This window comes from Hypomesus nipponensis, chromosome 25 (assembly GCF_054491055.1).
Source record: "Hypomesus nipponensis isolate SF chromosome 25, ASM5449105v1, whole genome shotgun sequence".
In the NCBI taxonomy this organism is placed as follows: domain Eukaryota; kingdom Metazoa; phylum Chordata; class Actinopteri; order Osmeriformes; family Osmeridae; genus Hypomesus; species Hypomesus nipponensis.
The window spans coordinates 4,451,298-4,464,814 of record NC_140385.1 but is presented as its reverse complement, the minus strand read 5'-3'; the positions used below and the strand labels follow the sequence as shown (position 1 = coordinate 4,464,814).

Genomic DNA, 13,517 nt, shown 5'->3' with positions numbered 1-13,517 from the left:
GAACATTTTATTTGTGTCTTAAGTTATGTAATTTCTCTACAGTTTTACGTAACACAGTTTGTTGAAGAAAGGTAATTATTTGTTAATGACATCACTTAATGTTGTTAATTTGGGTTCCTCCCTTTTTAAAGGAAATGCTGGGCAGGTTTTGAGATGAGGATGACGAATGAACATCTAAGCTGAAAGAGACGCAAAGAGAATCTCATTCTGACACAATATTTCAGCTGATCGGGAAATATTGCAGTTGAAACATTGTACACATTTTTCGGAAAGAGGAGGGGGAGATTGCTAAAGAACGTCTTGTAATCACTTATCTACTGATCTGTACTCAAATATAATTTCTAGCAATGTCTCAAGGTTTCGTGTCTTATATCTTCACCAGATGTCTCATCTGGGTTATAATTAAGCCAAGGCGCAGAGGGTGGAACCAGAAACAAGAGTCGACGTGTCCTGATTCCGTGGTGAATAGTAGGCTGTAAGGAAGGGCATGACCAGCCTGGTCCTACCAGATTCTCTACATTTCATTTGTACAGAGTCAGAATGGGCTCGCCCCATTGACAAGCGTACCTTGAAGGCAGGTACACACGGTTGAAGTTTAAACTAATGGATCTGCCCAGAGCCACTCTGGATCTGCCATAACCAATCACTTGCGTTTGCCTTAGCCAACTCCTTCACCACTAACGGAGCTAGCTGCCATAGCTGAAAAATCAAACTTTTCCTGAACCCCGTGGGGAGGAGAGCCACAACATCATGGCCACCAACAAAACTCAGCAAATATTGTTCTTGCTTCAGCTTTAACTTCTGGATATTCGGCAGCATTGCCAAAACAAACAAAATGGCTTTGCTCGCGTCTTTCTCCGCCGCCATTACTGAAATTCAACTCAAACTAGCGCACAACATCAATGTCATCGTTCTCAGCCACTCCCTCTGTTCACTGATTGGGCCAGTAAAAATTAGCACGGAGAAAAATGGCTAACATAACGCAAACCCAGACGGAGTACTGAAGGAAAATGAAAGGGCAGAGCCAGGCTAGGGCATGACTCCCTGACTTGAAAAATTCCAGAAATTGTAACTGAAAACGGTCACTTTCCTCTGTGCTTTAACAGGGCGGATGCGTATGAGTTCTGCCTCCTAAACTTCAGTTAATCTAACTCCGTTAAGTTATGTAATTTCCTTACAGTTTCAACACATTTCTGTTGAAGTACCTATTAACAACATCAAGCGGTGTTGCAAATGTAGGTTCCTGCTGCACACTCACATGAAGAGAATGGGGACCTCATTACCTGAACACAGGAAGTACACACACACAAACACAACAAACACATGGAAGTGGACCATAAACAAATGCCGGGAACATTTCGCTGTCTGTTTTTTGTCACGTGAGGATGACACCTACAAATAAACATTTAAGCTGAAAGAGACTCAGATAAAATCACATCCTGAACGTTTGAGTTGATTGAGAAATATTGGAAAGTTGCACGATTTCTTCATTTTCCTTTCTGCATATGTGAAATAAGGTGTTGTATTTCTAACAGCATCTCAGAGCTGGTCGTGTCTTAACATTTCCTGTGTGAATTCTTTACCCCCGCCTCGTCTCTCAGGGCAGCGTTTGCTGGTAAGGACACTGTGCAGGCCTCCACTTGTATCTGCCACCTCTACATACAGTGGCAGTCATGCTCAACTGTTAACTCTGATATTGATCTCTCCATCTCCATCCCTACTGCAGGCAACAACATTCATCCCATGTCTGAGTTCTCTCTCTGTCCAGTTTTACTGTAAAGAGGAAGGAACTTCTGAGTTGGCCAACAGTGAATAAGAACTTGAAATTCATTATTTCATTCATTTTCATAACGTCATTCTGTAGCCCTGAAGGTTTATGACACAGTCCCTGTAGTTTCTTCAAGGCTGCCAACTCTCACGTATTGGCCGTGAGAAACACATTTCAACCAGTTCACTCGCTCTCACACCACACCTTGTATTTCTCATGCTGAAAAGGCAACGCCAACCAAGTAGCCCTGCCAACATTGTAATAATTAATGGACTGAATCGATGTGTGAACACCTGTGAAAGCTCGTCTAATATTGTAACTCTTTTTCCATCTTTATCTCTCCATTCTCTGTTCAGGTCTCTCTCTCTCTCTCTCTCTCTCTCTCTCTCTCTCTCTCTCTCTCTCTCTCTCTCTCTCTCTCTCTCTCTCTGATCCTCCCCTCCCCGTTCTCTCCTTTTGTATTTCTAGCAGCAGAGAAGTGTGCTGCCTCAGTTAGTAGGAAGTGTTGTGATCAGAATCAACATTGTGGTTCAGAGACTCTCACTCTGGATAGTAGGAGAGGATGGGGCTCACCTCACCTTGTGTGCTGCTCTGTGAGTACCCACATTCTACTCTGTTATCATGTACTCAACATGTGTGTGTAGACACACGGGGTATGTCTGTGTGTGTGTCTATGTTTGTATGCATGTCTGTATGTACGTGTGTGCATGTGATTTATATGTCTGTTGAAGGGGGGGTTTCACATTGTTATGTTGATTTTAAGACATGTATTTGACCTAATGAGATGCTTCTCTCTGACTTGGTTGTAGTGCTGAGTGCTCTCCTCATCTCTGGAAACACTCAAGGTTGGTTGAAACACAGTAAAGTGCCGTACAGTACGATACTGGATCACACCAATAATTAACGTGTATGTCTGACTGCCTCTCAAACTTTCATTTCTTCCTTGGCTACTGAAACTTCTCTTCCTTGTCAAATCAAATTAAACTGTTAATGAATGTACCTGGTGAGTCATACACTCAGCTCTGTACAGGACATTGGTGAGGATAGAGAGAGACTCACTCTCAGCTGTCAGATACAGGGAGGAGAGAACAACATTGAATGATGGTACTTAAAAAAAAAGGATGATCTAAACCTCGTCAGTTCAGAATCTGAACTCAAGATAGAATCTGTTGAGGTTTCCCACAGAGGTGCATACACCTGTGTTGGTAAAGACAAAAGTAATGAGAAGTATTCTGACTGGAGTGATGAAGTGATGCTGACTGTAACAGGTATGTCAGCGCACCTTCCTCAGATCAGTTAATATAGGTTTTATATCACTTCATACAAGCTACATCAAAGGGAGGCTACGTTTTATAAAATTAAAAAACGTTTTTTTGAGAGAAACCTTCATTAATATGACACAGCTAATTCTGTAGCTCAGTGCCTGAGCTCTACAGGACAACCTCTTTTTCAGGTCTAGACACATTGGGTCATTAACATAGTCACTAAGGTGTTCAGTAGAGTGTGACCAGGTCTGGAGCTACAGGGGTACCAAGCTAGCAGGAGGAGGAAGTGATCCAGTCTGGTAGACTCACACACACACACAGTCACTAAGGTGTTCAGTAGAGTGTGACCAGGTCTGGAGCTACAGGGGTACCAAGCTAGCAGGAGGAGGAAGTGATCCAGTCTGGTAGACTCACACACACACACAGTCACTAAGGTGTTCAGTAGAGTGTGACCAGGTCTGGAGCTACAGGGGTACCAAGCTAGCAGGAGGAGGAAGTGATCCAGTCTGGTAGACTCACACACACACACAGTCACTAAGGTGTTCAGTAGAGTGTGACCAGGTCTGGAGCTACAGGGGTACCAAGCTAGCAGGAGGAGGAAGTGATCCAGTCTGGTAGACTCACACACACACACAGTCACTAAGGTGTTCAGTAGAGTGTGACCAGGTCTGGAGCTACAGGGGTACCAAGCTAGCAGGAGGAGGAAGTGATCCAGTCTGGTAGACTCACACACACACACAGTCACTAAGGTGTTCAGTAGAGTGTGACCAGGTCTGGAGCTACAGGGGTACCAAGCTAGCAGGAGGAGGAAGTGATCCAGTCTGGTAGACTCACACACACACACAGTCACTAAGGTGTTCAGTAGAGTGTGACCAGGTCTGGAGCTACAGGGGTACCAAGCTAGCAGGAGGAGGAAGTGATCCAGTCTGGTAGACTCACACACACACACAGTCACTAAGGTGTTCAGTAGAGTGTGACCAGGTCTGGAGCTACAGGGGTACCAAGCTAGCAGGAGGAGGAAGTGATCCAGTCTGGTAGAAACAGTCTATCTGACAGCAACCTGACTGACTCTGGATATTCACTGAGAAGTGTTTGTAACAGAAACAGTAACTAACAGATACTCCTACTGTTACTGTCATGTGTCTTGTGTGTCCACAGCTCCACCCACGGCAACAGTGAACATCAACTTTTCTCCTCCTGCTCCTCTCTATGCTAGAGAAGCAGTTATTCTGCAGTGTGACATGTCACAGTATGAAGACTGGAGCTACATCTGGTTCATAAATGGTCAGGAGTTTAGCGGTTGTCCCGGTAAAATATGCGCCTTCATCCAGGGATCTGACCCCCCCCAGGGTCATGGCACAGTGAAGTACAGCTGTTCAGGGAGGAGGAGTGGTCCACCCCAGACTTCACAGCAGAGTCCTGACATATCTATAACTTTTAAAGGTGGGTTAACTAGACTACTGACAGCATAGCACATCAGCTGCTAGACTTTGTGAACATCAGGAAGCTTTCATTAACCTTAGACACCTCATATCTAATCTCATTTACTTAAAAGGAGAATGCATTTTTTGACAGCAAACTACCAATATTATCTAGCTCAGTCAGGGGTCCCCAACCTACGGCTCGCCCACGCATTTGGACCGGCCCTCTGAACAACGCCAGAGACTTAAAAAACAAACAAATAGAAAATCAGTTCACAATGATTAATATGCATAAGTAAGTAACCGTTTTCATTTCAATAGCAATTCATATGAAAAAAGGTCATTACCATAGTAATAATACTCTTTTAGTAGGCTATGTGTAAATGAATGAACACCTTTTTTGCCCCAAGGGGAATTTGTTATGCACCAAGAGCTTGAAAACAGATACATTCAACACTGTAGACAGGAAAGTACAGTGAACATAACATCATTATTAAAAAACACAGCGAGACAAAAAAATGCAAGAGTAAAATCATACAAAATACAACTGAAGGCATCTTAAAAATAACTTAAGAATACCAGCAGGTCCAGTACACTATAAAGTGCACAGTGTCAGAAAGGATAAACAAAGGGATAAAACATGATCTGATTTGGTTGAGCAGCTGAATGCTTCTTGTGACAAAAGATGTGATGCCTCTCTTGGTCTTTATCCGTGGCATCATGTACCTGCGTCCTGAAGGGAAGAGTTCATACTCAGACCACAGGGGGTGATGTGAGTCGGAAACAATCTTTTGGGCCTGATTCGCAGTGTATTTGTCAATCAGAGATGAAATACTGTTTATAGTTTTACCAGTGATCAGGCTGCTGACTTTAACAATTTTGTCCAATTAGTTTTTTGTTTTGTAAAGACAGTGCTCCGCCCATCTCTGAATACAAAAGGTTGAAACAATCTCTACAAACCTTTTGTAAAACAATCCCAGCACTGTACTATTCACGTTAAAACTTTGTAATATCCTTAAAAAATACAGCCGTTGCTGGGCTTTCAAATCTGACATCCGTATTGGAGTTCCAAGTCAGCTTGCTGTCAGTAATTGTACCTTGGTACTTATATTCAGGTACATTTTCAATTATGGTATTTTCCACAGTGAAAGGAGAGTGAGAAGAGATTTCTAAAATCTTATATTATTTCTTTAGTTTTCTTAGTATTTAAGATCAGTGCATTGTCTTTACATCAATTATAAAAGCAGTTGATCTCAGTTGTATATCACTAACTAGACTACTGACAGCATAGCACATCAGCTGCTAGACCTTGTGAACATCAGGAAGCTTTCATTAACCTTAGACACCTCATATACCTCTATATGACTTGATATGTACAGATGGATGGCTGCATAATAAAATAATTAATTAATCTAGCATAATAAATACATTTTAAATCACCACAATAAGACTGGTAGTCACTCCAGCCCATGTAATTTTCTGTTACAGACCGACCCGGCCCCACATTAAAGAAAAGAAAAATGATCTGGCCCTCGCAGAATTTGTTTTGGGGACCCCTGATCTAGCTGATCATGTAGTACAGTACCTGTAGTGGTTCCTGTGTGTCTTTAGTAGGCCTATGTGTCACTGGTCCTGTAACTTAAAGATACTCCTACTGTTACTGTCATGTGTCTTGTGTGTCCACAGCTCTGCCCACAGCAACAGTGAGCTTCTCTCCTCCTGCTCCTCACTATCCTGGAGACACAGTCACTCTGCAGTGTGACATATCACAGCATGAAGACTGGAACTACTACTTCTGGGAGATACAAAATCAAGACTATAAAGATTGTACTAATAAAACCTGCTCCAAAAAACTGGATCAATACGGTTTTCATTACAGCTGTGAGGGAAGGAGGAGTGGTCGACCCCGGGATTCACAAAGTAGTGCTAGATCATCTATAACTGTTACAGGTGGGTTAACTAGACTACTGACAGCAGAACACATCAGCTACTAGATCTTTGATCTCCCTGTCAGACACATTCACATTGTCAATATCTGGACATCATGGAACTGTATTACTTTATATCGTATGCATAATTTTTCCTTTATTCATCTCTGTTGTCCTCAGCCCTCCCTAAAGCTACTCTGACTGTGACTCCAAACCCTGTCTACCTCGGAGAGACAGTCTCTCTGAAGTGTTCAGTGGAGTCTGGTGCTAGCTGGGGCTACAGGTGGTACAAAGACACATCAGAGATCAGAGTGGAGCAGTCTGGTAGACACAGGATATCTGGAGACTCCCTCATCATCAGTAAAGTAGAATCATCTGATCAGGGTCAATACTGGTGTAGAGGAGAGTTAAGATCCATATTTTCAAGATACAGTGATTTAGAATATCTTAATGTTAACGGTGAGTTATGTGAGTTGTTAAAAGTAAATATCAGACTGTATTCATATTTTGTATGCATGATCATCATTTGAAAACTGAACCAAGCAAACTTAATATCTTGATATTTAATGGAGTATTTAGTATTATAACTGAACCTTTATCTAATAGCTACTGTTACTGTCATGTGTCTTGTGTGTACACAGCTCTGCCCACAGCAACAGTGAACATCCTCTCTCCTCCTGCTCCTCACTATCCTGGAGACACAGTCACTCTGCAGTGTGACATACCACAGTATGAAGACTGGAACTACTTCTGGTTCATAAATGACCAGGCATACGACGGTTGTACCAGTAAAAACTGCTCCACCACCCTGGGTGTTGACACAGTGAAGTCCAGCTGTGAGGGGAGGAGGAGTGGTCGACCCCAGGATTCACAGCGTAGTGCTATCTTATCTATAACTGTTAAAGGTGGGTTAACTAGACTACTGACAGCAGAACACATCAGCTACTAGATTCAAGTCAATATTTATTTGTCATTGTACGACATTCTGTTTAGAGCATTCAAACACTGCGTAGTTTTGACATAGAAAGTGCAATACAAAGGTGCAATATCCCTCCAATATAATCTTTGATCTTTGATCACCCTGTCAGACACATTCACACTGTCAATATCAGAACATCATGGAACTAGGGCCTGACCTATAAAGGATTTCTAAGGCCGATAGCGACATAAATATTTGATTTAAAAAAAACGAAATTCCGGTATATCGGCTGATATATATATATATATATATATATATATATAAATCATTTTTTAAATCCAGAAACGCGTAACAAAACTTAAACTGATCTTCCTATCACTCTTCCCGACTCTGGCTGGATCAGCTGGTTGTAGGGTTTGTGGCGTTCTTTATACGGGTGTTGCCAACAGGGACGTTGCAGAGTGCCCTTTGGTGGAGAAACTATGCAATGCCAACACTCATGACATGGTTGAAGGGTGTTTTGTACGTTTTTTTATTTTATTTTTTATATTCATTTATCGGAGGGAGCTGTGTAAAGAGATTCCAGAGGGGATATGTTATGATATGGGGAAAACACACCAAATAACAACACAATCTCTGAAATAGAGGGAATCCAGTTGGAAGAATAAAATTCGGTACTTCATAACACCTCAAATCAAAAGTAAACAGATAGATTATTAATGGCAATGTGGCAATGTTGGACAATATGCACCCACATGGACTCAGACCACGCACACCCTTTTTGGAAATGTAGAACAATACACCCCTTCTGGGGTAACGTTCACTCAGTTCTCTGTGATGTTTTGGGATATGTGATTCCTAAATCGCATCTCGTTCTGTACCTCGGTCATTTGGAGGGCACGGTGCATGTAGGTGACCAATATTTGATCAGGGTTCTTCTGGTGGCTGGGAAGAAGACCATTACTAAGAACTGTCTTAAGTCTGGCACCCCAAAATACACACAATGATTGTCAAATATAGACGATATATTTTTGTGATGGAACATCTTACATATATGTTGAAAATGAAAAAGAAGATGGTTTTTTAATTAGTTGTGGGAAATGGTTGACATGTAAAGGCAGTCATGATTAATCAGATGATCGCAATATTTATTAACATTACTACAAACAGGCTCTGTTCCTTTTGTCTGTTGGTTTATTGTTTTTGTTGATATTGATTTTTATCACTTCATACTGTTGAGGAGATTGTTTTTATTGTATTGTTAACATTGAAAACTAAATATAGATTGTGAAAACATTTTTTTTATATCGGTCATTATAAATGCAGATACCGATAGTTTGGAAAATGCCTAATATCGTCCGATAATATTGGCCTAACTGTATTACTTTATATAGTATGGATAATTTTTCTTTAATTCACCTCTGTTGTCCTCAGCCCTCCCTACAGCTACTCTGACTGTGACTCCAAACCCTGTCTACCTCGGAGAGACAGTCTCTCTGAAGTGTTCAGTGGAGTCTGGTCCTGCCTGGAGCTACAGGTGGTACAAAAACAGAACAGAGATCACAGTGAAGCAGTCTGGTAGATACAGGATATCTGGAGACTCCCTCGCCATCAGTGAAATAGAATTATCTGATCAGGGTCAATACTGGTGTAGAGGAGAGTTAAGATCCCTAGTATCAAGAGGCAATGATTCAGAATATCTTCATGTTAACGGTGAGTTATGTGAGTTGTTAAACGTAAAGATCTGACTGTGTTCATATTTTGTATGCATGACCATCATTTAGAACTGAACTAAGCAAACTTAATATCTTGACATTTAATGGATTTACCGGAATATTCAATATTTACAACTGAATCTGGATTCTACTAACGACTGTTGCTGTCATGTGTCTTGTGTGTCCACAGCTCTGCCCACAGCAACAGTGAACATCATTTCTTCTCCTCCTGCTCCTCTCTATCCTGGAGACACAGTCACTCTGCAGTGTGACATATCAGAGTATGAAGACTGGAGCTACATCTGGCTAATGACTGGCCTTCAGTATAATGGTTGTACCAGTAAAACCTGCTCCACCACCCTGGGTCATGACACAGTGCAGTACAGCTGTGAGGGGAGGAGGAGGGGTCGACCCCTGGATTCACACCATAGTGCTGTCTTATCTATAACTGTGACAGGTGGGTTAACTAGACGACTGACAGTGGAACCAATCAGCTACTAGAGCTGTCAACATCTCAGTACATGGTGCGTTCATGATACTTGATTGACTAAATGGTTTGGGACATTTTTATGAACATGACTTTAAAGTACATCGAAACCTCCTGATTTCCAGTTGGCCCTGTGATCCTGGAGAGTCCTGTCCACCCTGTCACTGAGGGAGACTCTGTGACTCTGCGCTGCAGACACAAGACTCCTCCATCAAGCCCCAAGGTAGACTTCTACAAAGATGGTAACCTGATCAGGAAGGAGACCACAGGAGAGATGACCATCCCTGCAGTATCCCAGTCAGACGAAGGCCTCTACAAGTGTACATACTCTGACAGGGAACAATCCCCACAGAGCTTGCTGCTGGTGAGAGGTGAGTCGGCAGTTTTTGAGGGAATCTGTTTGAAAGTGTAGTCCGGTGGCTGAGTGGTGAGGGAGTCAGGCTAGTAATCAGAAGGTTGCCGGATCGTTTCCCCGCTGTGTCAAATGACGTTGTGTCCTTGGGCAAGGCACTTCACCCTACTTGCCTCAGGGGGAATGTCCCTGTACTAACTGTAAATCGCTCTGGGTAAGAGCGTCTGCTAAATAATGTAAATGTCTAAATGAAAGTGTGTCCTTCCTGAGTCAGACCATCCAACAGCAAACATGTTCAAGTATGATGTATCTGTACATCTCTCCAGCATTAATGAGGTGTTGTGTATGTCTCTCCAACATTAGTATGGTGTTGTGTATGTCTCTCCAGGTGCGGTTCCTTCCATCAGAGTAGGATTGGTGGTGGGACTGGTTATCACTGGTGTTTTACTGTTTCTCCTCATACTGCTGTTACTAGGCTGGCGAAAGTTCAAAGGTGAGAAGGTTGATAAAACATCTTCTTTCTCTTCCTGGTCCAGTGATTAAATACACAACCTCATTTTAACCCCATCAATATCATTTAGAAAGACTGTAATTGAAGCGTATGTGTTTTGTGTTGCAGGTGCTCAGTCTAGTGCGGCATCTATGTGAGTAAACCACCCATCTCTCTCAACCATCACAGCTGACAGAGAGATTACATTTGTAGACTAAACTTTGTACCCTACATGGTTGGGTCAATAAGTTAGACACTAAGACTCAAAAGAAAAGAAACCAGGGCAGCATAATATCTATAGGGATGTTTTTTATAATCTGCATTATTATATGACGTTGGTGGTAGTCCTCATCTCTTATATTAATCATTTTGTTTATAGATCTTCCCAGTCACAGAACACCAATCATGTCTTAAATGGGGTCCAAATAGCCAATCAGAACCAAGCTCCTGGTGGAAACAGCCCTCTCCAACATGGGCAAGGTCAGTCTTAGCCAATTACATTCTCCCTACATACACCATGCAGAATGCAGTGTTTCAGAATCCACAAAAAGAACATTAATTATTATTACGGGGCACAATAATAGGAATAATAAACATCAGACATGCTGCGGAAGCCTGTGTGGAACATTTGGCATCTCACTAGGAGGAAGTGGACTCCTCCAGTAACAATCCGGTCACAAAGCATCATCTAGGAGTTAGTTGTCATGAATATCATGTATGAAGCCTGTCCTAGTTTCACAGCAGAGTCACTGTGGTCTGTGTGTGCTGTTCATACTCAAGGTGTGGAGGCTGGACCAAGTGACCTGACCTACGCCCAGATTGAGCTCAAAAAGATGAAAAAACCCTAGAGAAAGACAGGTGATTGTAACCAGCTGTTTCATACAGCTGCTAGTATCACTGTTAACAAGCTGTCTAATACAGTTTGCCAATGATTTACCTTTTAGCATCACATACACATGATGGTCTATAGTGTATGTATAACACGTAGCTTCTTATTAAAACTGACTGTTTGTTTTTACATGTTTATGTTGATCTTTAGGAAAGCAAGCAGAATCAGAAGAAGACACCATTTACAAGCAAAGTGTAGAAATATAATCCAAACACCACTTTATCAAGCACATATCAAAGACCAGTCTAGAGTAGTTGGCCCAGCTCCAGAGCACCAATTGGGGCTCAGATTAGAAGCAGGCAGCCAATCATAGCCCCGCAACCAGTCTTTAGCCAATAATATCGTGACCTGAACTCATGATCTGAGTCTGATCTGAGTCATTGTTGACAGTCTGTTTACTGGCGTTTTGTTGTCATGACAGTGTATATGTCTGTGTTGAGGTAGGTTTTGTACTCACTAAGACAGGTACACGAAATGGACTAATGTATAAACTTATGACAAGCGCAGTCATGCACACACACAGACACACACACAGACACACACAGACACAAAGACACATACACATCTGTTTGACGTGAATAATAGCTTAGTTAAATGTGTTGTAACTTGAAGGATTTTATGCAACTCAATCAATTTAACGTGTCTTTATCCTTTAGGTGTCTTTACTTTTATGCAGCATTTAAAAAAATACATATATATACAGTTGGTTGATCATTTCTGTATATGTGTTGATAGAATATTCTTGATATGTGCTTTTTTACTGCCCAGTTTATTGTATTAATAAAATGTTTATAAACCCTACTTGAAAGTCTCAGTTTGAATACTTGTTTTACAAATATCAACCATGATTAGGTTGTAAAAATGCTTTCTTCCATAGCAGAGCTGAGCCTGATGCAGTTTGGTAGAGGCTGTTAGCAGAGCTGAGCCTGATGCAGTTTGGTGGAGGCTGGTAGCAGAGCTGAGCCTGATGCAGTTTGGTGGAGGCTGGTAGCAGAGCTGAGCCTGATGCAGTTTGGTGGAGGCTGGTAGCAGAGCTGAGCCTGATGCAGTTTGGTGGAGGCTGGTAGCAGAGCTGAGCCTGATGCAGTTTGGTGGAGGCTGGTAGCAGAGCTGAGCCTGATGCAGTTTGGTGGAGGCTGGTAGCAGAGCTGAGCCTGATGCAGTTTGGTGGAGGCTAGTAGCAGAGCTGAGCCTGATGCAGTTTGGTGGAGGCTGGTAGCAGAGCTGAGCCTGATGCAGTTTGGTGGAGGCTGGTAGCAGAGCTGAGCCTGATGCAGTTTGGTGGAGGCTGGTAGCAGAGCTGAGCCTGATGCAGTTTGGTGGAGGCTGGTAGACCTGGGGTCCAGAGGGGACGAGAGTGTGATTACTGAGATGCACGGTAATGAATGATCAAGTCGTCAAGTATTTCATTTAGCAGACGCTCTTATCCAGAGCGACTTACAGTAAGTACAGGGACATTCCCCCCGAGGCAAGTAGGGTGAAGTGCCTTGCCCAAGGACACAACGTCATTTGGCACAGCCGGGAATCAAACCAACAACCTTTGGATTACTAGCCCAATCCCTTAACCACTCAGCCAACTGACTACAGGCTGAATGATGATGTGAAGGGTGCATGCATAGTTACCAGGCATTGAACTCGGGGTGTGGCAGAGGGTCCCAGTGGGTCTCGGCAGAGCAGCAGCTCAAGCAGATCCCTGGGAAGCCTGGATGGACGACAGGGAGAAGCAGAGAAGACAGGGAAGGGTGGGAGGGCGACGATAACATGCACAAGAACCAGAGGAACGGAAGAGACTTTATACAGAACTCGTAATTGAAAACGGGGAGGTTGGTCGCATTTCTCCGTGCTTTAACAGGGCTGATGATGCGTATGAGTTGATTGGAGAGAAGGAGGAGTCTTGGTTCGCTATCTTCCTCCCGAACTTCGGTTAATCTAACTCCATTAAATTATATAATTTCCTTACAGTTTCGACACATTTCTGTTGAAGTACTTATCAACAACATCAAGTGGTGTTGCTAATGTGGGTTCCTGCTGCACACTCACATGAAGAGAATGGGGACCTCATTACCTGAACACAGGAAGTACACACACACAAACACAACAAACACGTGTGGAAGTGAATTGTTACAGTAACAAATGCTGGGCACGTTTTGCAGGGCAATTTTTTGTCATGAGAGGATGACAAATACAAATAAACATTAAAGCTGAAAGAGACACAGATAGAATCACATACTGACACAATGTTTAAGTTGATTAAGAAATACTGAAAAGTTGAAAGATTTCTTC

At 42.5% G+C, this 13,517-nt stretch overlaps 1 protein-coding gene across 2 annotated transcripts; it reads left to right on the top strand.

Moving 5' to 3' along the window:
- The first annotated feature begins 2,199 nt into the window (after positions 1-2,199).
- Positions 2,200-12,027, top strand: LOC146221905 (neural cell adhesion molecule L1.1-like). 2 transcript variants are annotated; one of them, XM_084691104.1, is made up of 14 exons: positions 2,200-2,361; positions 2,578-2,613; positions 4,192-4,476; positions 6,141-6,404; positions 6,563-6,841; positions 7,024-7,287; positions 8,736-9,014; positions 9,207-9,473; positions 9,629-9,874; positions 10,244-10,348; positions 10,475-10,499; positions 10,725-10,825; positions 11,126-11,203; positions 11,385-12,027. In XM_084691104.1, the coding sequence occupies exons 1-13, from the start codon at positions 2,331-2,333 to the stop codon at positions 11,191-11,193; spliced, it is 2,250 nt and encodes a 749-aa protein (XP_084547230.1). In that variant the 5' UTR covers positions 2,200-2,330; the 3' UTR covers positions 11,194-11,203; positions 11,385-12,027. The 2 variants fall into 2 exon arrangements, with proteins under 2 accessions (XP_084547230.1, XP_084547231.1); XM_084691105.1 differs by lacking the exons at positions 6,141-6,404; positions 6,563-6,841 and having other exon boundaries at positions 2,207-2,361.
- Positions 12,028-13,517: the final 1,490 nt, after the last annotated feature.